Genomic DNA, 25,635 nt, shown 5'->3' with positions numbered 1-25,635 from the left:
AGTAATAAAGTATTGTCTTTTTTAATTTTTAAAGTGATAGATTGACACGTATATAGCTTTTACACGGTATAAACAATGGATCAATGACATGTTTTTTATAGTCCTTAAAATTGTGTTTAATAATTTTTCGTAATTTTTTCTGAAGTGAGAAATCCAGTTGTGATCCTGTAAAATGACTGCTTTCTTCACGTACAGTGATTTGAAATCTTAAAAGGCATTTGGTTACCCAAATCATCTAGCTTCTTGTCTTGTCTTTTACCACCCCAGCTCCAGAGGTCTACAGAGGAACTGTTTTAGAAACCACACACGCCACTGTCACGTTTCAGTTGTCGAGTTTGTGTGGCACATTATTGGATGATTCTAAATGAGCATGAATTCCTCTGATTTTTTTCCCGAGATTATTTTTCCAGTTAAAAGGGCAGGTGTAAGTTTTAATGAAACAGTGTATGAACTTACTCATCTGCCTTTTTGGAAGTAAATATTTTAGGAGCCTAATGATGAATCCAGTCACTTCTGTTACAGCTTCCTGGAGCTCTGTGCAGTTGATTTGGAAAATGAGACCGTATCAACTCCCACATTTCTTTTTTTCTTGAAGACAGAGGGCAGCAGACTTCTAAATGCTGTGGATTGCTCTCCTTTAATTTCTCCTTGTTGCTTCTTGACAGCTTGCAGCTGGTTGCAGGATTCGCCTAACACATTTGTAGTCACCTTGTAAGCTCTCATAGATCCCATTCTCTTTTATTCTGGTGAAATACATGTGAATATGGAAGTAGAACTTGCTTAATCAGTACACGGACAGTAATAATCGGACTTGAATTTTTCATTAATTTCTTAATGTGATTGGTATTTTTCCATTAAATTCTTTTTTAAAATTAACTTTTACTGAAAATAATCTATGTACAGTTGACTTTATAGATGTGATCTGTGTGATGACATAGATCCTGTAGATTTTTTAGATGATCAAGTAAACCTCTTAAAATCATTATGAATATCATATAACACAGGATTCATACCTCTTTCAAAAAGTTACGTGGATTAAACTCTCACAGCTATAATTTTTCTCTCCAGGCAATGAATCGTTCCCTGGCTAACGTGATTCTTGGAGGCTATGGTACCACTTCAACAGCTGGTGGAAAACCCATGGAAATTTCTGGCACACATACAGAAATCAACCTTGACAATGCAATTGACATGATTCGAGAAGCTAATAACATTATTATTACTCCAGGTAAAAAAAAAAAAAGAAAGAAAAAAGCAAACAACCTATAATAGCTGTTGGAATTGATTATGTTAATACAGTTTCTTATAGTAGGAAAAAATTGAATTGGAATGTACTCATTTTTGAAAATGTAATCGAAACATAGAAGCAATCCCATGATTACCAAAAATGTTGAGAATCCTCAGCTTAGGTTACTATTTCAGGGATAACATAGTGATTTTACAAATTGATGTGGTACCTTCTCACCATGTCTTTCTGTGATTCTGTACACATATTTTAGTCATCTTTGAGTTTTGGTGATTTTTTTCCTCATTGATAGTTTTTGGAATTATTGTCAATATTAAATTAGATATAGTATATGAAAGTATCTAGACTTAGTGAATGCTAGTGTTAATCTCTTTCTTTTCAGAATATTTAAAAAACCAATAAGAATCATGTAGTTTCCAATAAGATGAGGTAACATGGCCTAATACTAACATGGTCTGGCAGTGACACCACCTCACTTTTGTTCTTAATTTTGCTCTATTGACATGACATTGATCAAGTCATTTCATCTCCCAGACTCAATTCCCTAATTTTCTGAGGGTTAGCTCCATTTTTCTTTAATCATACCACAGAATGCTGTGATATTACAGGTAATATATTGGGTTCAGATTAAGATTTTAACTCTATCATGTTATCATAAGAGTTTTCTATAAAGGAAATCTATTGATTTGACATGTGGGTGGTTTGCTGGTTCGTTATATGCTAAGATGAAAATAACAAACACTAGCAGAATTGAATGTTCAGGTGCAACCCTTCTCAGTTGGGGCAGTGTCGTTTTCTAGAGGCATTTGAAACATGTGGATTTGGGTTTTTGTCTCACTGTCCACTCGTGTGTGGGAGCAGACACACTAAATATGTTGTATTGCTTGGGACATTCCTGCATCATGAATGGTCTCACCCAAGGTGGCATTAGTGTTACCTGGTGAGAAACACACCTGGAATGTAGAGGTGGAAAGATGTAAAGGACACACTCTTTTCCCTTTAGACATTTTCCATCTAGGGAAGAAGTCAGATCAATAAATTATGCAAGGTAGGTTATGATAAGGGCTAAACTGGACTGTGTAGAAACACTTTCTTGTTAATCATGAGGAACCCAAGATGGATTGTCAGGAAGTGAGGGATTGTTTTGGGCCTTGAGGATAGATGGTGTTGGGAGTGGGGAAAGGAGAGGGAACAGCCTGAAGAGAGACTTGGTTTTTAGAAATCTGGGGGTAGAAAATCGGGGACAGCGTGATTGATTGTACAGCGTTAGTGGACAGAATGTAGGGTCAAAGGAGAAGGAAGAGGACTGCAATTTGTGGTCATACCTGTAATAACATCAGAAATAGGGAGCACTTTTGGGTTTTTTTGGCAGGGGAGGAAATTTTTGAGTTCTTTTTAGGAGACGCTAGATTTGAGGTGGAGATAGTACAATGGACATGCCATCTGGAGGTCAAAGGACAGGCTGAGCCTGGACACAGATTGGGAGTCATCAGATGGTTGTCGAAGCCATAGGGACAGGCTGAGACTTTCCAAGGAAAGTGTGAGGGGCAAAGCCAAGGCCCTGGGGAGTTTCATTGTTAAAGGGGAACAGAAGGAGATCTATTCAAGGATATCAAGGAAGAATAGTAACAAAGTGAGGAGGGGAACCAGGGAACTGCAGTCTTCTCAAAACCAAGTATGAAGACAGTTTGGCAACGTTTACACAAGCCATGTGTGCATATACAAGTGTGTGTGTGGTGTGGTGTGTGGGGAGGGAGTGCCCAGCAGTATCAGGCAATGCAGAAGATTGAGGAGGGACCATTTGATTTTGAATTTGAAATTTAGGCCAATATTTTAGAAAGTCCAGAAGTTTGCTTTCATTTCTCGTCCTGTTAACGGATTGCCTTGTTTTGGCATAAAAATCTGTTTTGATCAAGGGAGAAATTATTGTTCATAAGATTTCACAATAAAAATCATGCTCTTCTGTGTGCTTCGCGTTCTTTGCAGGCTACGGGCTCTGTGCCGCCAAAGCGCAGTACCCCATCGCCGACTTGGTGAAGATGCTCTCGGAACAGGGCAAGAAAGTCAGGTCAGTGCGTGCAGCGCAGGGTTTGCGGGTGGTGTGTGTGACAGAAAAGGAAAAGCGATGACTTGCGTTTAGATGATTTTCCTGCAGTGGAGTTTTACCTATGTAATCACAGGTAAAGAAACTGAGTTGTAAAAAACCCTGTTCTAGCCTTAGTCTGGCTATCTTGTTCCGCTGTCTCTCATAATCACAGAACCTAAATACAGGCTCATTTTAGAAAGGAAAACTGTATTACCCTGAATTCCAGGATTTTTATTAATGGGGAAAAACAGAAGTCCTGTTTTGGTTGGATTTGGGGAAGGAGGTCGGATAAAGCATTAGAACCATATCAAGTTGTCGCTTTTTGGTTTCTGGTGTTCACACTGACTAAAGAAAAGTACCTCAAATGAGAGATCTCTGATGAAGAGTGAATGAGGCCCGGTGGTGACGCTGGGGCCTGGTTAACGTCTGACTGGGTTGGCTCTCCTGTTCTCCCATGGAAAAGACGGGTGCAGATGTCCTTTTCCTAACGCCGTACACTTTTTGAAATAAGAATCAGGGCAGTAGCTGTGCCTGCTCCTTGGCGTTGGGGCACTAGACTCTGCTCTTGGGAGGACCTTGAGCACAGCGGAGAAGTGGAGGACTCTGCATTTCCGGATTATTCCCCCTGACCTTGGATAAAGGGTTTGAGGGATGTAAAGATGGCATCAGTGGGTGACAGACCCCTGCAGTACTTGCATCCGTCCCATGCACCTTTGGATCCCTGCTCTGGAACTCTGCTTTCAGGAGTCAGTGACGGGACCATCTGGAGTTGTCCCTGGGAGTAGATACCTGCTGACTCTTTGCCAGAAAAGCTGGTTCTCTTGCAGTTTCACTGACAGGGTACCATAAGTCAGAGAGACAGGATAACTCTATTATTAAATAAAATTCGTTTGTTCACCAGAATGTTAATGTATGTTGACAAAACTGTTAATGTCTATTAATGAAAATTCCTTTTAGACGTCTATCTTACACTTTTTCTAGGGCAGATGATAAGAAAATAAGCTCAACCATGTGCCCAGAACTAGTCAGAGTGTCTGTGCAAGACTGGGTGCAGAATCCTGAATGTTCCAGCTATTAATAGTGGTGAAGAGACTTACATGATGAAATAAGTGGATCTGACATTTAATTTTTTAAAGATTTACTTCTTTATTTATTTGAGAGAGAGAGAGCACGAGTGGGAGGGGCAGAGGGGAGGGAGAGAGAATCTCAAGCAGACTCCCCACTGAGTGCAGAGCCTGACACGGGGCTCGATCTCACGACCCCGAGATCATGGCTCTGAGATCAGGGCCCTGAGATTATGACCTGAGCCAAAACCAGGAGTCTGGCACTTAACTGACTGAGCCGCCCAGGTGCCTCAAGTGGATTTAACATTTTAGTATCAGCTGCACTTTTCTCTCTTCCTTCCTTCCCTCTCTCACTCCTTCCCCACTCTGCCTTCCTGTGATCCATAGTTAGTGGTTTTCATAGAAAGTCAAAATACTGTTTTGTGGTAGGACCAGCTTTTCTGTGATGTAGATGTTTCCATGTTTAGTATAATCTTAGAAAACAAGATAGAGGATGAGAAAAATCATCGACTTCACTGACTTGTTTTTTTTTTTTTTAAAGATTTTATTTACTTATTTAAGAGAGAGCAAGTGCATGAGAAAGAGTGCGAGAGCATGAGCAGGGGGAGAGGGAGAAGCAGGCTCCCTGCTGAGCAGGGAGCCTGATGGGGGGCTCAATCCCAGGACCCTGAGATCATGAGCTGAGCTGAAGGCAGATGCTTAACCAACAGCCACCCAGGTGCCCCCCTGACTTTGTTTTTTGATTCACATATGAAGTCTCATTTTGGTCACCATTGCCCATTTTCTTACCCGGTATTGTACGGGGCTGCCCTTTTAATCGTAGGCTTGCCACTTAAAGCATTGCAGACCTACATAAGGAAAGGATGTGTTAAAGAATCTTTTATGATTTTCCTAAAAAGAAGTTGTTTTTCTTTTTTCAGTCCACATGTGAGAAGTCTGAAGTATTAGTAATGCCTTCTATCACCACACATATTTAGGACATGAGTGGCAGTCTTAATGAAGTAGAGAAAGATGGCTTTCCCATCTTAGTTATCCTCTGGGAAGGGAATGATTGATCTGACATCCCTCTCTTATTACCCATTGACCAGCCTATGTTAGCCAGACATCTTGGAAAATCAGTCCAGGGTGAGGTGGATGCAAAGTTGGGGAGCATCATGACTGTAGGGTAGCTTGACGAAAGCAGGATGTGAGGGGAAAGGAATAAGAGGGATGGAGAAAATGATCTGGAAAGAAAAGGGATGAGACAAATGAAATCTCAGTTTCTGAGCTGATTAAAGTTTGATTTTGATCCCTGAAGACATAAGATAAATTGCTGTTTCAGGATGATTTCTGTCACCCTGAGTGGGAATAATAATTATTTAAGATATATGGGAGATATTTAATTAAACATATATGAATAGTATCTCAATTATAATTTGTGTTTTATTGAAATAATTTTGTGAACAGGATGTCAGACTTGACGGGAGAGAGCGTTCTGTCATTTCACGTAATTGTCGTAGTTCAAATAATTTTTTAAATAATAAACTTAATTATTATGTAGGATCAGAATAAAATTGTTCAGTCTAATTTCTCTATTTGTGAGTTAGGAAAAGTTAGCCACTTATATTGATCAATTTCATAATAAAGATGAAATTAAATTTTAATATATCCGTTTGTTTTTTTACTGTGATCTGTTGAATTTTCAACATGGGCTTTGTAACAAGTTATGCAGATTTCATGTTTGAATTAAATGGAAGAGTCTGGAACTATTCTTGCTAACGCAGTGACAGTAAATGATCCTATTTTTCCTTTCTAGTTTCTGAGTAGGGTTTTTTTTAATTTAAAGGGAGTCATAGAAACTGTCGATTTAGTCTTACATGCATTGTCATCTTCTAGGAGAAGTATAGATTTTCTTGACGAAGTTAGGAATACGTGTATCCATAGATGCTAGCTTTTTTTTTTTTTTTTTTTTTTAGGAGACAAATGTCTGTTTTCACAAGCAATGGCTGCAGTGTTACCTCGTATTTTAATGAAATAAATCTGTATTTACAGTTTGCAGTAATTTAGTCCTTTCATCACCCTGTGGAGCTCCCACGGTGTTCATTGAGCACAGCTGCTGGGGCTCTGGTTTTAGTAGATCTTTGTGCCTCAGGACCCAGCATGCCTAGCATCCAGATGTGGTGACATACTTACACACATCCCCTGTGGAAATGTGCCAGTGTGGACATACGATTGTCATCAATTAGTTATGCCCAAGTGGTGCCAAGAAAAATTGCATCTGTCATACAGTCTGTCTGGCTTCATGGCCAATGATTGATCTAGAGACACTCGTTTTCCTTCACTTCGGCTATAGTCATAACATGCTCACCGGGAGCTGTGATTACATAATGAAGCACATGACATTTCATGACAGCAGCTCATGAGTGTTCACTGACCTAGACTTTCTTTAGTGGCCAGTATATTGTTGCTTCCCAGTTGCCCAGAACACCTCTGTAACTTACCTAACTTATGCTTGATCTCTAAAAGCATTTTATTACAAAAATCTTACACTACAAGAGTGTAGATGTTTTTTCTCTTTATTGCCCCACCTTTGGGTCCATATGATGGGCTTTTCATTATAAAGCAGAAATAGTGTTCCCAGTAATTTTCAGAAAGAGGTGTAATTTTTTTCTTTTTGCAATTAATCACAGTTCGATTTTCTTTTCAGAAAGCATTATTGCTCGGATTATCACAGAAGTCTTTTGAATTTATGACACCACCTTTCAATTTCTTTGATTGGCTAGCTGATGTTATATGTTGCTTTCCTGTTAATGTTCAACTATATCTTTCTATTAATAATTTGTTGATAGAAATTTATTGCTGTCAGGTATTGAGGTAAAAGCGTTGAGATAAAAGTAGGAATAGGGGCGCCTGGGTGGCTCCGCTGTTAAGCGTCTGCCTTCGGCTCAGGGCGTGATCCCAGAGTCCTGGGATCAAATCCCACAACAGGCTCCTCTGCTGGAAGCCTGCCTCTTCCTCTCCCACTCCCCCTGCTTGTGTTCCCTCTCTCTCTGGCTGTCTCTCTCTGTCAAATAAATAAATAAAATCTTAAAAAAAAAAGGAGGAATAAGCCCAGTTGCCACTCTCAGCAGTGTATAGTTATGAAGAAAACAAACCTATAAACAAATGAATCAGTGAACGAATTCCATTTAATGTGATAGTATGCTAGGAAAAGTAGGGTAGGAGGGGTCCGAATGCAAAGAAGAGTAGTTAGTTGTCCAGGGGACATTTTAAACCTTTTATGACACTTGTAATATGAATTTCTCTTTGCAGGTTTTTAGAAACATTTAATTTTTTTTTTCATTTTCTGTCTAAACACATCTAGCCACCAGGGGCATTTGTGGTTTAATAGTGTTTTACAGTCTCGTGTGACACGGCTATAGGTTTAAATATATGTTAGTTTTGCTAAGGAATCTACTCTTTGAAGATATTTCAAGATGAGATATTTTGTCCATCTAACTGGATTTTTTTTTTCATGGGCTAAATGTAATTCAAATAAATAGAGTTCAGTCTTCATGGATTTGTTATTTATTGGGGTGCAGGAAGAGATAGGACATTCAAATTTGTAAAGTAATAAAGGCACATGCTTCTGAAGAGAATAGATATTAGGCCAGATAAAATATTTTGTGTTTGAGTAAAGAAACAAGACATTATTTAGCATTAAAAAAAAAAAAGATTTTCTTTCTTTATTCATGAGAGACAGAGAAAGGGGGAGGCAGAGGCAGAGGGAGGAGCAGGCTTCCTGCTTGAGCCCGATGAGGGACTCGATCCCAGGACCCTGGGATCATGACCCCAGCTGAAGGCAGACACCCAACTGACTGAGCCACCCAGGTGCCCTTAGCATTTTTATGACAGCTTTGCAGTATGTTCTTTTTAGGTGTGACTATTCATGTTAATGACCTTTCACTGAACAACTCATTACATAGTGTTTTTTTTTTTTAAGATTTTATTTATTTATTGGACAGAGAGAGACACAGCGAGAGAGGGAACACCAGCAGGGGGAGTGGGAGAGGAAGAAGCAGGCTTCCCAGCGGAGCAGGGAGCCTGATGTGGGGCTCGATCCCAGGATCCCGGGATCACGCCCTGAGCTGAAGGCAGACGCTTAACGACTGACCCACCCAGGCGCCCCGGGAGTTATTTGTATAATTAGTCACATGAATGAAACTTTCGGTGGAAGAGAGGAAAACCAAAGAAAGTATGTGCGTTCACTCACATCTGTGTTCAGCCTATTGTATAGAATTGCCAGTAGTTTCTTAGTTCAAAGGTGTCTCTTGTGCTCTTAAAAGCAACCCTGCTGCTCCCACGTTCTGACTGTTGGCCAGACTGCCTTTGGCTTTCTGTTTATACTATTCACAGCATATTGGTGTGGTGAAAAGAAAGCCTGTGATTTAGATGCTTTTACAGCCTCTGCCTTACCGTTCATTCTAGAACTCCGTTCTCGGTCTGTCTTGTCACAGGCGTTCTGGCGGTCTGAGGGAGAGACTGTCACTACAGGTGAAACTGGTGGCTCTGACCATCAGGGTGTTTTCTGGCATCTTGTTCTAGCCTGAGTCATAATAAACCCTGAGCTGAGGTTCTTCAACGAGGTGCATGTAAACATGGCGGAGTATAAATAAATAAAAGCCGTTTCTCACTTCATGTTCCAGTTCTTCAATACTTTGCTTACAGTTTCATCTTCTGGTGCTCACTGGCCATTACTTTCTAACACATCGTGAAAGTTATTCAGACAGGAAGATGAAATTCTGTAGAATTTTTTACCAAGTCTCTGCAGTATTCCAGAATATAATATTTTAGAATGAGTGGCAGATAGAATTTCAGTTTTTCCTGTGATATCATTCTTCATAGTCTTGTTGGTTATTTTGAAATAAAAATCATGTCAGTCGTCATACAGTTTCTATTCTGGGCTTGGTTGCTGGATTTGGTTCGGTGGTGGAAAAGCCAGATTTGGGCACGATCTATAAAAACGTCCTCGGAAGGGAACGGGCGGTGCTGGGATGTGCTTCTGCAGAGGGCTGCGTCGGTGTTCGTGCTGTCGTCTGGCCTGTCCTCTTTAGATGACTTCTCATTCTTCCGGTGACGTCAGTGTCACAGGCCACATGCACAAAGGGAAAATGGGACTGTAGCCTTTTGTCACACATTTTCTCATTCACAGTCATAGAACAGGTTCTTTTCTTCTGTATTAGAAAAACTGTGCCCGAGACATTTTTGTAAGCTCTTTCACATTCAGAGTGTTTTTTTTTTTTTTTTCCTGAAGAAGGGGAGGCCATAGATAAACACCAGATTTCAGATCAGAGTAGCAGGTCAGCCCAGATTTGCCTTCAAAAAAAGAATGAAAGGTACATAATGTTCTCTAATTCTGGCTATTGGAACATTCTAGGAAATGAAATGAACATTTTTTTTTCCTATTCAGAATTGTGCTTCTAAGGACGTTCACAATTTTAGAGAGGTGGGTGTCTGTTCTTTTGCCTAAAAATCCCCGCCAGAAAGTTGATTCCACAGCCTTTCTCGTTAATCAGTGTTTGTGGACAGCAGTGGCCTTGTCAGGAGGGTTTTTTCCTACTGCATCACCATGTTTCTCTTCAGGTGGTTAAGCTAACCCTACCTAGCTGGTCCCAGCCTTTCCATCAGTAAGGATAATTTGCATAACATTTGCCCTGCTTCGTGTTTTGTAAGTTTTTATTCTAAACTGCATTTGCTACAGTTATTTATTAAAAACAAAAACAAAAACAAAAAACTTCCTTGTGCTTTTAATCCATGACTTGCTGCTGTCAATCAGAAGTTCTGATCAGAACGTGATAAACCAAAGAAACGTGCCTTGTCAAATCCCACCATATTTTTCACAGATGAAATGCACAAATAATTGAATATAGTAACAGATCTTTTTATTACCTTCATGGACCCTCCTCGGAATGGAGCATTGCCATGTGCAAACATAGAATACTGGAGTCCTTCAGGTGTATGTAGCGCAGACCAGGGCCTCTTCATTGCATCTGCAGTGGGGCTCCCAGCCTGTTTTGTGATGGAATACAGTGCACACATATTTGGTGTAATTCTATATAAAGGAGTCCTGCCTTAGAAAGTTGTTGGGTTGGAGAATCTTTAAGGTCTATTTTAGCTCTTTATTTTTTATTTTTTAGGTTTTTATCTGTATTTTATCTGTATAATTCTAGTTAACTTACAGTGTGTTATTAATTCCAGGTGTACAATATAGTGATTCAGCAATTCTATACATCACCCAGTGCTCATTACAACAAGTGCCCTCCTTCATCCCCCTCACCTATTTCACCCATCCCCCCACTCACCTCCCCTCTGGCAACTATCAGTTTGTTCTCTATAGTTAAGAGTCTGTTTCAGTTAGTATCCAAAATATATGAAGAACTCATAAAATTCAGCATCCAAAAAATAATCCAGTTAAGAAATGGGCAGAGACATGAATAGACATTTTTCCAAAGAAGACATACAGATGGTTAGCAGACACATGAAAAGATGCTCAACATCACTCATCATCAGGGAAATGCAAATCAAAAGTACAATGAGATACCACCTCACACCTGTCAGAATGGCTAAAATCAAGCAACCCAAGAAAACAGGTGTTGGCAAGGATGCAGAGAAGGAGAACCCTCTTGCACTGTTGGTGGGAATGCAAACTGGTGGAGCCACTCTGGAGAACAGTATGGAGGCTCCACAAAAAGTTAAAAATAGAACTACCCTATGATCCAGTAATTGCACCACTAGGCAGTTACCCAGAGAACACAAAAATACTAATTCAAAGGGATACATGCACCCCGGTGTTCATAGCAGCATTATCGGCAACAGTCAGATTACGGAAACAGCCCAAGTGTCCACTGACTGATGAATGGATAAAAAAATGTGGTATATATGGAATGGAATATTACTCAGCCATCAAAAAGAATGAGATCTTGCCATTTGCAATGACATGGATGGATCTAGAAGGTATTATGCTAAACGAAATAAATCCAAGAAAGACAAATAAATACCATATGAAATATATCTTTCAAAGGTTCTTTAGGGAGAAGTTAATAATAAGTTTTCTTCCTCTCTTTCATATACCTTACAATTCCATGATGACAATTATTTTCTCGCCATTCTTTGAAGATTTTATTCCACTGCCTTCTGGCTTCCCTTGCTTGGAGATATTACAGGTTCAGTTCCAGACCACTGCAGAAATCTCTCAGTGCCTTGATCTCAGATTTCCCAGCCTCCGGAACTCTGAGATGGACACGTTTGTTGTTTCAGCCACCCAGTTTATGATACACTGTTTCAGCAGCCCGATCAGACCAAGACGTTCTTGTTGGAGGAATTGAATGTCATTCTCCCTAAGAAATATCATTGTCATTAGCACTCTTGAAAAAATTCTTTTCCTGGAGATCTTTGGATAGTAAGTGACAAAAACCTGAGAAATCCTGAGGTAGGGGAATGAGGAGAGAAATGGTGAAGTGATTCCCAAAATCCCATTCTGAGTGGGGGAGCCTGACTTGCCTCGCGTGTAATCGCAAGAGGGAGCAGCAGCACCAGGACAGCTGGGGGAGGCCCAGAGCTGTCCCCCAGGCCAGGCTCCCGAGCTGCCTAGCGGTGCCAGCCACCCACATCCTGCACCCCAGCCCTCCAAAGGTTTTATTGGTTTATAAATATTTATGGTTAAAAACAGGAAGAATAAATAGGCTTTCAACAAGTGAAACTTTAAAAAATTTTCCCTTTGTTAAGTCTTTTTCCTCATTAATTTGTCAACTTCCTAGGAGCTTAAAATAACATATTTAGGAAAATGGTGGGATGATGGTATTGGGAAGGCAGAATTCCCAAATGTAGTCAATGTATATTTGAAAATATAAAACACAGTAAAAGAAAGGAAATGAACCCTTTGAACATCTTTAGTATCAAAACACATTTTGTGCAGTGACTGGCAAAACGTATGAGCAAGTGGTTGACGGTTATAAAAAGATATTTTTTTGGATCTGAAGATCCTTTGCAGTATTTATAAAAGTAAGAGGCAGCAAATGGAGGAAACATGCTAAATACTGTAGAACGAGGCCCAGTTGTCTCTGTAGTTTCTCTGTCTTATTGTTGAATTGGGTTACTTGGCTCATCTTCATTTTTTATTACTGAACTAAATCTGGATATTTCCATAATGCAAGAAGGAAAATGTAGTTTATTTGAACAGTTGTGGTAGGATCCATGTGGTGAATGTTTTATTCTCTCTACTAGTCCCACATGTCCTAGAACAACTGCCGTAACGCGCCCTGGTCAGGACATATTGTCTCCATGGTCCACGATCATGGGAACTCACATTGTTGTGTCCCCTTTAGAACATGTGGTGTCTGAAATCTAATGTGAAGTTGCGAAAAAGCGTAAGAATGGGGTTTATATCATCATGTGTTATAAAAGAGGCTTAGAAAATGTGTTTTTTGAATTGCCTCTTTACCAAGTTTTATCCAATTCACGCGATATTTACAAATAGCTCTTGTATACACTCTTATTTGTTTTGTTCTTTTTGGGTAATTTAAAAAGCTCTGAAGATCAGTTGTTTTATTGGAGTAGATTATTCCACTTTTTTTGAACCATGCCTGGGTCTATCTTTAATCAGGGACTGAGGCCTTAGTTTTTATTATATAATGTTTCACAAAAGACTATCATTTTCATATTTGAGAGAGGAAAATAGCAAAAAGTATTGAAATTTTTCTTGCTTCAAGATAAGTGAAAAGATTATCCTGACTTAACGATGATATTTGTTGTATCTGTCAGTTGAGGAAACAGTACTTCTTTGCCTAATAGTATCTGTGGAACGGTTAAACATGGCCTTTTGAAATTTGACTTTATCACGTAAGTGTGTATCTGAATATTAATTATGAACGAGGTCCCAGTGAGTCCAGCATTCACAGTTACTGGCCTCAGACTATATTGACTATATAATATCTTTAGTCTTTTGATGTAGTTGTGAATACAAAGAACTTCTGGTTTTATTGGGCTATGTTGATATTGACTGGAATTTTAAGGTAAAAATTAGAAAACCAACTCAGAAAATGTTGACATCAAACCAACATTTGTTTTAATGTAAAAATGTGTATTTCTTTTTATATAAATGATCATTAAAAGGTGCATTTACTTGAAAAATACACATGAGCATTTATATTACACAGATGTAGTTGAATAGAATATGATCATTGAAGGTTAATTTATTAAAGGCTTATTATGCTCGGCATTGGTCTAAAGCACTTTGTTATAAAAACCTCTTTATATGAACTGTCTCACTTAAATCTCGCAATAATCCTCTGAAGAGGTTTATTCTCAGTCCCACTGCGCACAGAGGAAAGGGAGGCATACAGAAGTAAACTGTCCAAATGTTGTGAATCCCGGCAGTGGTATCCAGAATGTTCGCTGCTACTCTTTACTACTTCTCTAAATCCTTTCTCTAAAACGAGATGTAGAACGTTTATGAGTCAATGTACCTTACTGGACACACTGTGTTACTTAAAACGCTTTCCTTCCTTCCCTCCCATTGAGTCCCTAGAAGGAGTGCCAGGTGCTGTGCGAGCTGATAATAAGACCCGGTTCCTGTATTCGTATTGCTCCCATTTTGGAGAGCATAGTCCTGTCAGCCGGTTACTGTGATCGAGGGCATCATAAGGAGGAGGGGCATCAGGAAAGAGTTCTGGGAACATTGAAGATCTTTCTGTGATCTCATCTTAGTATTTATTTTCCTTCTGCAGAATCTTGTGGACAGGGACAGCTCATTCTTCTTTGTTAAGCATGTGTACAATAAAGATTATTTTCATGGCTCAGAGGGAAGAACTAAAAGGCTAGTAGGCTTTGCATTTTCAAATTCTGGATATTCTTCATACGATGATGGAACATTGATGAGCTTTGCCCATCAGTGCCTGAAAATTGCTGGCCATGGCCAAACCAATGTCTGGTATAATTAACTTTAATACATACTTTGGAGATTAGCCAGTTACATGGGCCAAAATTGTTATTAACTCCCATTGACTTATCAGCGTACACATATATATTTCTACAAATTCAGTGTGTTCTGTTATTTCTCTCAAAACACTGGCATTTTCTTGTGACAGCCTTGTGTGTGTTTTTCTCCAACATTAGGGTTTTAAGGTTTAGTATAATAAATTATTATGCCAACAGATATAAAATGATCTGTCCTTTGGGATGCTCAGCATAGCATATTGGTGAGCATTGTGAGTATTTACCCTTCACAACTAGCTCAGCAGAAATAATGTCTTTACGTAGTCTGTAGCTGATCAAATATTACAATAACAACAAGTACATTTAGAGGTCTTTGATTTCTAATTTGGCTCAAGAAATGTCAGTTAAAGCATAAAGATGATGGCCAGATGGATTAATTTAAAGATAAGGGCAGTATTAAAAACAAATAAATTAATTAAGATGAAAAACTTACTGGAATAAAAGAGGTATACAGAATTGCAATCCATAAGTAATTTGCATAGTATATATTGGATTTTTCAGCTAAAATAGAAACCCTAGTTCATGGAATTTTAAGACTGGAAAGGAAGTTTGTGGAAGGCTGAATAGTGGCCCTGAAGAGTCCACCTACAGTCCCCCAAACCTGTGAACATGTTACTTCATGTGGTAAAAGGGGCTTTTGTAGAGTTTAGGGGAGGATTTTGAGGTGGGGAGACTGTCTTGGATTATTTAGGCAGGCCCGTGTCATGACTAGGGTCCTCAGAGAGGAAGGAGTTGGAGAGAGTCCTAGAAGTCGTAAGAGAGAGTCAGAGGAAGAGATAGGACAGCGGCGTCAGAAGTCGGAGGGATGCAGCCACAAGCTAAGGAATGGGGGCTGCCTCCAGAAGCAGGAGAAGTCAGGGAATGGATTTTCCCCTAGAGCCTCTAGAAGACATGCAGCTGTGCCAACATCTTGATTTTAGTGCAGGGAAACTGATTTTCTGCTGCTGACCTTCAGAATTGTAAGATAATCAACTTGTGTTGTTTTAAGTTACTAAATATGTGGTAATTTGTTACAGCAGCAATAGGAAACTAATACAGACCTTAAATAGCACGTAATACGGTGACTCAAAGTCTTCCTTAAGTGTTATGTATCAGGTTTTGGGAAGAGGTTTGGACATGGGGGGTGGGGGAAATGCTTATTGGTGATCAGGAAGACTGGGAGATTAGGAGAAATTTTCAGTGTTCAAGATTTGTTATTCACATTTCCAAAGAGCACAAGTGAGTAATTCGTGGCAATTATAGTACCATTGGATTGAGGTAGAAGAGTTCTTGTAGTTCTAGAAATCCTGAATTTCATTGCTGTCTCTTACTAGTGGTTAAGACCATTGCTTTTAATCCTCCCCAATCCTCCCTTAAATGAAGGGCTGTGTCAGGGCCGCACCTGTCTTGATTATGTCCACTGCCAGCCAACCATCCTTTGTTTTTGTATGGGAGATGCTCTTGAATCCTTTTTGCACTGAACTGGTGGTTGGTACATCAGCTGACATTGAGCCTCTCTCTTCCTGACCCCAGAAAAGAAGATGGAAACTTTCCCTAACTGGGGCATTTGTTTTTAAATAGTTAACAGAAAGTCTTTTTTTCTTTTTCTTTTTTTTAATTTTTTTAAAATTTTTTTATTCCAATTCTTTCCTGTGCATTTGAAGACCATTTTCTTTTCTTCTGTTTTATGAAAATGAGATGATTTGGTCCACTTCTGTTTTATTTGGTCTGCTCGAAAATGACATTTTGCCTTTTTTCAAGCCATTTGATCTTTTTTCACTTAGAGTGTGTTGTTTTCTAAGTCATTAGATGTTTTGTGTTTCTCTTGAACCTTAGCCAAGTACCTTCTGATCCTTTTAAACCATAGCTCCCAGAACTAAATCTGGTTGTTTATTTTTTTCATTAAGTCTAGTCAATGATAAGAATAAGAGTACCTTTTCATGAATGTGAGAGAACCATCCTGCCGTTGTTCACAAAATCAAGCACCTTTGAAACTTCCATTCATCATGTCTTGTCTTCTTCTAAATTCATGCAATCAGCAGGCTTTGGAGTGAATTTTAGTAATTTCAATATAATGCACTTTCTCTAGGTCTGTTTTTTTTTTTATATTCATGCTTAAAGTACTATACTATTATTTTTTCCTTCTTCCTTTCTTTTTAAAAATTTTTAAAAATAGGCTCCATACCCAACATGGGGCTCGAACTCAGTTCCCTGAGATCAAGAGTTACATGCTCTTCCAACTGAGCCAGCCAGGAGTCCCTAAAATACTATATTATTATTAAAGTATTAAAATGATATTTATATTCGTATTTGAGGTTTAGTAATAATAAACCCCATTTATTGAGCATCAGGTTTGATTCCTGGAGAATTTTTTAAAAAATATTTTGTTATTGCCACTGTAAAAAATACTAAAATTTTAAAGTAGGTACCCCAACCTAAGAGTCCGTTTGACTTTGCAGAAGTGCTTGCTCTGAGACAGCGTGAAAAGAGCCACAGTACAGTTTGCGTTTACTACATGAAGAATGGGAACATCAATTGTCAGTATTTTGCCTTCTTTTGTTTTCAGGAGTGATTGAAAACTCTGGTTTGGTATAGATTATGACATTAGGATAGCAATGTGCAGTTTAAAAAGAAAGCAATCTTGTCCTTAGAGAACATTTTAAAATTATACTCAAGCGTCGAACTGTGACAGTCCCCAAAATGACAGGAGACTTTGTGGTTAAAGATTTTAAAACCTTACGAGGTGATGAGTTTGGGTGACCATGGTCTGGAGTGAACTAATGACTGTCCTTAATTTTATTTTCACTAGAATAAAACTACAGCTAGCCCACTGAGGGAAAGATGATGACGTAGTGGAAAGAGATTGAAATAGTGCATTCTGTCCAGGTAACTTCTAGCTCCCACCCCGAGTACTTGTTTTTGGAATCGACTTCCCCAGCATTCAGCAGGTGCTCGTAAATGTTTTAAGTTGTTGTAGCTACTTCATATACTGAGACATATTTTTCTCCTGTGTCTCTTTGTTCATGCAAATATTTAACTTATTTTGTTTTGTAGCTCATAGCGTTGTTGAAAACTTTCTGGGTTCTCAATTATTCTCAAAGAACACTGTGAATTGGATATTTGGAACTCCTTCAAGCAGAGATAAATAGGTATTTCTCAAGTCTGTTCTATGCAGAGTTTTCTCTAGCCCTTGGCAGGATGTGGGCTTATAGTAACAGCTGGTTACTACTCTGTGGGAGAACTGAGACAGAGAGAGTCCTTCAGGAACCTGCCCAACGTCAACACAACTAGTAAACCGGAGCTGTTAACTCAGCAGAAATCCCTCTCAAATTGCCTGACTATTCTCCTATATTATGTAGTAGTTAAAAGTTCAGACTCTTGAGGCAGAAGGACCTGAGTTTGAATCCCAGCCTAGCTACATACTGCGGAAGTTGTGTAAACTCCATAGCACTTCACGAAGAGGCAGCGTTAGCCATTGGGCCAGAACAGATCTACGGTCTTGCTTCTTTTTGTTAGCGGAGCGCAGCTCTACAGCCTTGTTTGTTTAACTGAGGACTGGGCTTGAATCACTTGCTCTACATTCTAACTCTTGATGGAGATTTTTAAAAGATGATTAGGGATAGAAGGAAACGATATATGAGAAATCATTTGTAAATTGTATTACAATAGAAGAGCATGAAGTGTTAACTTATTTTAAGTGAAGGTAATTTTTTTCCACCCTAGAAAGTTGTACATCTTCCTCCTTTTGGCAACTGTGAAACTGGGAAGATACCAGCTGGGCCAAGGACATTGATCTCATTGTCCTTCTAGCCCTTCAAAGTTTCCCAGAAGACCTTCAATGACATGGTTTGATCCCCCCACAAAAGTATACATTCTCATAGAAAATTGGGAACATATATTAAAAAAAGAGAAGTAAAATGATTGTCTCTTGTATAACTGCTTAGAGGTAACTGTTTTGTGTCCTTTTAGCCCAGGGTTTCTGGTTTTGTTTTTGTTTTGTTAACATAAATTGTTATTTAAGGAACATTCAGTGATCCCAGAAGGAAGACGATACAAAAGTGAATTCGATAGAAGAATACCTGTCACTTGATGTCTTTTTTCCTCCCCAATTACAAGACCCCCGATAATTTAGGCTCTTCATTATCACTTCTAAAGATGTAGAGTATCATTTATCAGCTATTTGGGCAATATAAAAGGCCATTTTAAAGCTCTTTTCAGGCCTACTTTTGGGGGAGGCATTAATTCCTCTGTTGCTTTAATCTGATCCTAGCAGGACTTGTGTTAGAAGCGGGGAGTACTACTTGGCAGTAGTCACCATGAAAGGTAACAGGGCATCTTAAGCAACCGTAGCTTCTGTAGGAGCCAGCACCACGTCGTGGTAAAGGCCGGTGCAGACTCAGGCGTTGTCGGTGAAAGGTCTCAGGATGTGATTTTCTTGCTGTGCCGTTTGCATCTAGGTCACATCCAGGATACTGTATTCACTTTGGGGGCCTGAGGTTTGAGCTGGATACTGACAATGTAGAAACAGGCGACGAGGGCAGCAGTGGGTCCTGTCGGCAGTGAATAGTTGAAGGAACTGAGGATGTTTGCCTTAGTAGGCACCTAGGATAGCTCAGAGGAGTCCACGCATGAAAGAGGGAGTAGACTCATTAAGGCTCCAGCTGGCAAAACTACAGACCTTGGAAAGCAATGAGATGGGGGTTCTCTGGCTGAATATGAACGTGTGTGTGTGTGAGAGAGAGAGAGAGAAAGTGTGTGATGTAATTATTGGGATGGTCTAGTAATGGAACAGACCTCAGGAAGAAGTAAGATTCTAGTTAATGAAGGTATTTAAGCTGAGGTTGGATCGGTCCCTGCCAAGAACTACTATAAAGTGCATTTCTTCGTGGATTCATTCACTCATTCACTCACTCACTCACTCACTCACTCACTCTCACTCCTTATCGACACTCCTATGTGTCAAGCATGGTGCCCAGTGCTGAGGAGACAGAGATCAGTACTGTGGGCAAGAGGCTGGATTAAATAACCCCAAAGATCCCATCATGGTTGTGGTTGAAAGAAATTGCTTGATGCTTTGATTTCTTTTGCCCTAATAAAAGTGTGGACCTCTGATTTTTGTCTTACTCTCTCTTTGAAACACTCCAGCATGTTGCTATCCCATTTCTCCTGGGATGCAGAGTTATGCTTCATATCACTCTCGGAAAGATTGGAGGCCTTTAACTCCTGTACATGACAATATTTTATTTCTCCAGCTTTGAACGTAGAGGTTAAAGTTGAATGTGGAGTCAGCTTTTGATGGAATAATGTTGATTTTGCGTGTCAAGTGTTTAATTCCAGGCTGACTTACGTAAGTTTTTAAAGATGCAAGATTTATCAGAAAGTATCATGAGAGAACATAATGGTTATTAAATGTAAGGTGATATTATTTATTAATGTTGTTGGAAATTCATTGTACTTAAAACATATGAAGAGTCAGTTTCTAAGGTTACACTTATTTCTTGAGAGGAGTTATCATGTGTGTATACTGAGAGATTAAACTTCCAACTTCAATATTTGTAGATTGATCATGTATCTGGACTAGGTCTAGCCCCTCTTGCAGAGATCAGATAGTACCTGGAAGAGCAGAGGTATAGAGAACAAAGTGTGCAGATTTGGACGTGATGTTGGGGTCTCTGTACATTTTGGCCCATCATGCAAGGCCAACGGTTCATTTGTTTCATGTCTAGGTTTGGAATTCACCCAGTTGCAGGCCGGATGCCTGGTCAGCTTAATGTGCTGCTGGCTGAGGCTGGGGTGCCATATGATATTGTGCTGGAAATGGACGAGATCAACCATGATTTCCCAGGTAAGTGGTGGGGGCGATGGTGAAGCTTGTTCTTAGTCCGAAGAAAGTGATGCCAGTCTTAGGACAGACACTGTGGGATTACTGAAGACCTACTAGTCAGATGAAGAGTAACCTGCTCCTAGTAGGTGTGCAGTTGAAATGAAATAAATGAATGATGGTACTGAGTAAGGTACGACAGGCTTGTGAGCGGTACGGGCAGTTTGGTGCCTATGAGGAGATCGGAAAGGTGGTGAAAATCTTGGGAGGCGGTGGACCTCATTGCAGAGGGACTCTGCGGAGACCTGGCTTTGGGATCTAGGTTCTGACTCTCACTTCTGGAATTAGATACTCAGCCCCAGGTTCCTCATTTATGAAATTGCTCCTGTTAATAATTTAATGTCTAATTCTTGTCAGCGTCTGAGATTTTACTGGTTTCCAATTGTGCCAACTCATGATCAATAAAGTAGTCTTCCGTTTTCTTTTAAAGTACGAGCACTTCACTAGATAAGGTGCCGTACTTTATGGCTGTCGTTGGGTAGATGTTGAATGTTAATGACATTTGGCTCAAGATCATGTTTGTTAAAATTAAACCGGTTCCTTCTGGCAAGTATCCACTGTAAACTTAAAAAATACTGTTTATTAGAGAAAAATAATGAAGTTGTGTGTATATCTACATTCACATGGCATTTTTGGCAAAGTTCTAAGGTAATTTATATCATAGTCCTTAAAGAGAGAATTTGGGCCATTTTATGCTCCCTTTCAGATTTCACTGTTGCTAAATTATGTGTGAAACCTGCCAGTTCCAGGAATTATGGACACAGCTTTAATACGGTACAGACCCTTAGACCATTTTCTTTCGGGCATCAAATAGCATCTTATGTGGTCATTTTAAAAGATGAAAATGGGATGCAAATCTTATAAAATAATATAACTGACAAGATCATTGGGAGATAATAAAAAAACTGTAAAAGTCAGATTAGGTAGATCCACTGGGGGGAGGGGAAGCAGAATAATGCAAGCTCCAGTCAGGGTGCTCAGGTTGAGATGAAGGACCTACTGCTTTTTAGCTGTGTGACATTGGCTAATTTACTGAACCTCTCTGATAAAACTCTTTGTACAGTGACTGGCACAAGTGTGCATCCTATAAATAGTAGCTTCTGTTATTGTTATTGTAAAGTCCAGATCACTGTAATTTGCCTGAAAAAAATGAAAACGACCCATTTGAGGTTTTTATTTTCTCTTTTTTTCCTTTATCATGTAGACACCGATTTGGTCCTTGTGATTGGAGCTAATGACACTGTGAATTCAGCAGCTCAAGAAGACCCCAACTCTATTATTGCAGGCATGCCAGTCCTCGAGGTCTGGAAATCCAAGCAGGTAAGGTTTCAGGCTTGTGTTTCATTCTAATAATCAAATGTCTCCTGAAACACGCACGCAGAGCTGTCCTGGTTTGCTTGGTGAGGAGGGCTGAGACCGTCTGGGAGCCCCAGGACCTAGGGTGGGTGTAGGGCCCAGCTCTTTATATCCAGCTTTGTCTATTCGGTGGTCACCAGAGAACCCAAATAAATGCCCTGGTCACCATTCGAACTAGATGATATTATGTGGATGGATTAACAAAATCTGTAACCATGGCTGAAAAAAGAGCTGTGAGCTTTTGGAATGAGTCTGGCTGACTTCCAGATAGAGTCCAGTGAAGCAGATGGCTTCCCTCTGGGACAGTGAGTCAGTATCATCGCCTTCATATACGAAGACGAGCACATTTTTTCATTTAATTTTTTCGAAAGGGAATTTGTTGTTGTTATGGAGTGTCCAGAAGAAAGGTGATTTAGAAATCCAAACTATAACGTGGCATGAGGAAGCGCGGCTTGCTTGTGCACCTCACCTCTATGGAAGCTAGCTGCTGGGTTACAGAGAACTCAAAGGCTTGTACGTTTCCCCTGCCCCGGCGGAGGGCAGGTCTCTTTCCCACTCTCAGGTCAGATCTGCATTTTAACAGTCATAATTATGTAATGTACATTTCTGTTTAATTTTGTTTCTTTTTATGGAAAATTTGTCAGCTTGAAATTTGTGGTGGGTGAGATACACACTTGCTCATGTAGAGATGAAAAATTATTGCATTGGCCATCACTATTTGAGAGTTTGCAGAATGCATTACTGTACCAAGGCTGTGTGAAGTGTGAGTAAATTTATATTGCTCTTATTTCAAGATAGATTACATGTCCTAGACTACCACAGAAGGTCTTTCCATTTCCTTAAGAACTGACTTGATATTTAACTGAATAGCATCGCCCATAATTCATGTAATTGTAAATGACTGTGACACATCAGTATTAGAGATAGGCTTACTTCTTCCATTTTGCTTTGTAGGAGCATAATATTAGTTATTAGCTCTGCCCTGCGATGGGCTGGATTGCTCTTTGGGCTTTCATCGTGGAAACTTCTGATGTGCTTTAAAGTGATAGAATAAGAATCATACCATTTTCCCACTCAGCTACATTTATCTTAGGATTCGTAGCAGAAGTTTATGTGCTAAATTCATTCTCTTAAGCCCACCACAGAAAGATGCTTATTTTTCTTGACTAGAAAATGTTACATAGTCTTTATGGAGAAAAGCAGTAAGAAAATCTCTTGTAATCTTATCATTCATAGATAAACTATTGTTAACATGATTGTTATCACGGGCAGATGAAAGTTAATACAATGTAACCGTGCATTTGGAAAACGCTCCCTGTGTGTCATAGAAGTCTGTGTGCTCAGGAGTCAGGAGTGGGGGACATGCTTCATTCAAAGCTGGGGCGGGGCGCTGTTGGCCTGTCTGTCACGTCCTGGGCCAGTCTGTTCAATACACTCACTCTCTCCCTTCATCTTTGCTCTTTAGGTCATTGTTATGAAGAGGTCCTTGGGTGTTGGCTACGCTGCAGTGGACAATCCCATCTTCTACAAACCCAACACGGCCATGCTTCTAGGCGATGCCAAGAAGACGTGTGACGCTCTGCAGGCAAAAGTGAGAGAATCCTACCAGAAGTAACTTTTGAAGACCAAGCTGTTGTCTGACAAAGCCACCTCTTCCGTTGTGGGAACAGGCAAATAAAGTATCGCTATGTCCAGCTGATAGACATCTGTAGCAAAGCTCTTGGAAGAAAAAGAAGACTGAAGAAAGCAAAGCAAGCAGGGAGATTTTTCAGGAGCAGTGATCCCTCGATTAAAAAAAAAGATTGAAAATTCCACATGTCTTTCTGTGCATATTTTTTGTGGTATGAATTCCAAAAGTATTTTATAAAGGGAGAAAAAACAGCCTCATTTTAGTTGTAATCCATTTGGTTTTTTTTTTTTTTTTTTTTTTTTTTTTTTCCTCAATAGTCAGCAGTGTTTTAAGAAATTAAATCTTTAGGATCTTAGTACTGAAAAATCTGACCCGGTAAACCTTCATTTATGTTTTTTCGACAAATGTTACTAATTTGAAACTTTTGTCAACTCCTGAGCTATCCTCTTACCATTTAACCATAATCCGAATTAACCATATCAAATTGGCTTCAACTCTGGGAACTGTACTTCCAATTCTAGGTTTCAGGGATGTATTTTCTGACCTCTATTTTAATACATTAAAGGACTAGATAAGCTTTCAGAGATGCTGGAAACAAATCATTTGCTTTGTATTTTCACCAGGACACCAATGAAACATGTAATTTGTAATCAATATTGTATTTTTAAAAATCCCATTTCCAATCAGAGTTCTTTTTAAAATTTCAATCAATTTATAAAGTGTATTACTGTATTTAAGTGCACTTGAATGGAATTCAAGTATTTACTAATAAAATGAGTTCATCATTGTGTAGAGATGTAGCAATTGTCTCTGGTAACAAAGGGCTAAAGTGAATAGTTCTGCCTGTTACTAACATTTGGGGAAGACTTGCTACTATGAAGTAGATGAAATTAATTGGTCTCTTAACTGTTGACAAGAATTTTTTTTTTCTCCCAAATCAGAGTGTGTTTTGAGGTCTTATGTAATTGATGACATATGAGAAAAATGGTGGCACTTTTTTTTTTAGCTACCTCTTTGTTTAAGCACCAGTAAAGATCATGTCATTTTGCAGTAAAAGTGTAGATTTTCTTTGTGACTTTGCTATCATGCCAAAAGCTCTATATAGGTGAATGTGTGAGGAATACTTGCAATATCTTCCTCTCTATATAACTAATTTGGTACTAAGTTTTTCTCGAAACAATTATAAACACATAAAAACTCTCTCTAAACCAGAAACAGAAATAACTGGTGTGAATTCTTTTACTGTAATGCTCGTGTTTATTCCGTTTACAACTCACAGTCTCTGTTGGTTTGGTAATCAAATTCCGTTTTGCTGTGCCTGAGATTAGATCTACGTGTGTGTATGTGTTTGTGTGTGTGTACATATGTTTTAAAGCAGGAAAGACTCCTTTTTAATTTTTAAGTGGTAAATGCAATTTGCTAATGGATCTCAGGTCATTAGTAACCTCAAGTCTGAATTATAGCATGAAAATTCTACTAGAAAATAAATAGTATCTTTATTTATATCCTTTTCCCTTTCTCAAAGTAGTAGGTACGTCTGGAAAACAGCAACTTGGATTGTTTTTGTTGGTGGTGGTTTTTTTGTTTTTGTTGTTGTTTTTGAGATAATTCCTGCATTCAGCTTAAACTAAAAATAATTATACTTGGATTTGTTTATTTTTGTTATTTATAGTAAGCACTTTTCTGTATTTTTAAAAGATAGGACTTCATTCTTTGCTGCCCATTAGTCCTTGGTCATCCAGTTGTGTTAACTGAATTGAACGAACGTTCAGGTGGTTTTATTTTACTTTATTGGTGAGGGTATTTAAATGATTTTTGGGTACATAATTTCTTAAATTAATACTCCTAAAAGTTGGTGGCCTTGGGTTATTTATGGTAAAATCTAATATCAACAAAAATAATCTTCATCCATCCTGTTTTATAATTCTTTATTTTCTGCTAAGTCATACAACTGGAAGATCTGATTTCTTTTTATTCTTGTATTGCTCACAGTATATATTGATATTCAATTAGAAATAATTAAAAAAAAATCCATTGTACCCCGTAGTCTGTTACCAAAAAAACAAAACAAAACAAAAACAAAAACAAAACCACATAGGCAGTGAAAGGCTAATGTTGATGTGTCTTTTATGCCTTTTTAACAACCGTTTATTTTCTCTTGTTTGTCTTAAATTGAGAGTTTGTGTTTAAAGTTACACATCTAAGTAAAGAATGTATATAAGTAAATGTATAAATTTTAATACATTATATGTATGTTTCTGTCTGTCTAACTGTGGACAGTTTTCTGGCATATAAATCTTTTTATCATTCTCTCTCTACATTTTTTTCTAGGAATTGGAATAGAGAGGCCTGAAAGAGGACTAATCTTTCTCTGCAGTGGGC

The 25,635-nt window shown here is 38.9% G+C and overlaps 1 protein-coding gene across 2 annotated transcripts in view; it reads left to right on the top strand.

Moving 5' to 3' along the window:
• The window catches only part of NNT (nicotinamide nucleotide transhydrogenase), an 87,774-nt gene extending 63,731 nt beyond the window's left edge, over nucleotides 1-24,043 (top strand). For both annotated transcript variants that reach the window (XM_040630453.1, XM_008692561.2), the window contains exons 18-22: nucleotides 1,069-1,228; nucleotides 3,233-3,314; nucleotides 20,113-20,231; nucleotides 21,472-21,587; nucleotides 23,089-24,043. In XM_040630453.1, coding sequence (XP_040486387.1) covers nucleotides 1,069-1,228; nucleotides 3,233-3,314; nucleotides 20,113-20,231; nucleotides 21,472-21,587; nucleotides 23,089-23,238 — 627 coding nt within the window. In that variant the 3' untranslated portion in view covers nucleotides 23,239-24,043. The remainder of the gene's footprint in view (nucleotides 1-1,068; nucleotides 1,229-3,232; nucleotides 3,315-20,112; nucleotides 20,232-21,471; nucleotides 21,588-23,088) is intronic.
• Nucleotides 24,044-25,635: the final 1,592 nt, after the last annotated feature.

Source organism: Ursus maritimus, unplaced genomic scaffold (genome assembly GCF_017311325.1).
Source record: "Ursus maritimus isolate PB19 unplaced genomic scaffold, ASM1731132v1 scaffold_15, whole genome shotgun sequence".
In the NCBI taxonomy this organism is placed as follows: domain Eukaryota; kingdom Metazoa; phylum Chordata; class Mammalia; order Carnivora; family Ursidae; genus Ursus; species Ursus maritimus.
Note: the sequence above shows the minus strand (reverse complement) of the source record. Positions and strands in the feature narration are given on the sequence as shown.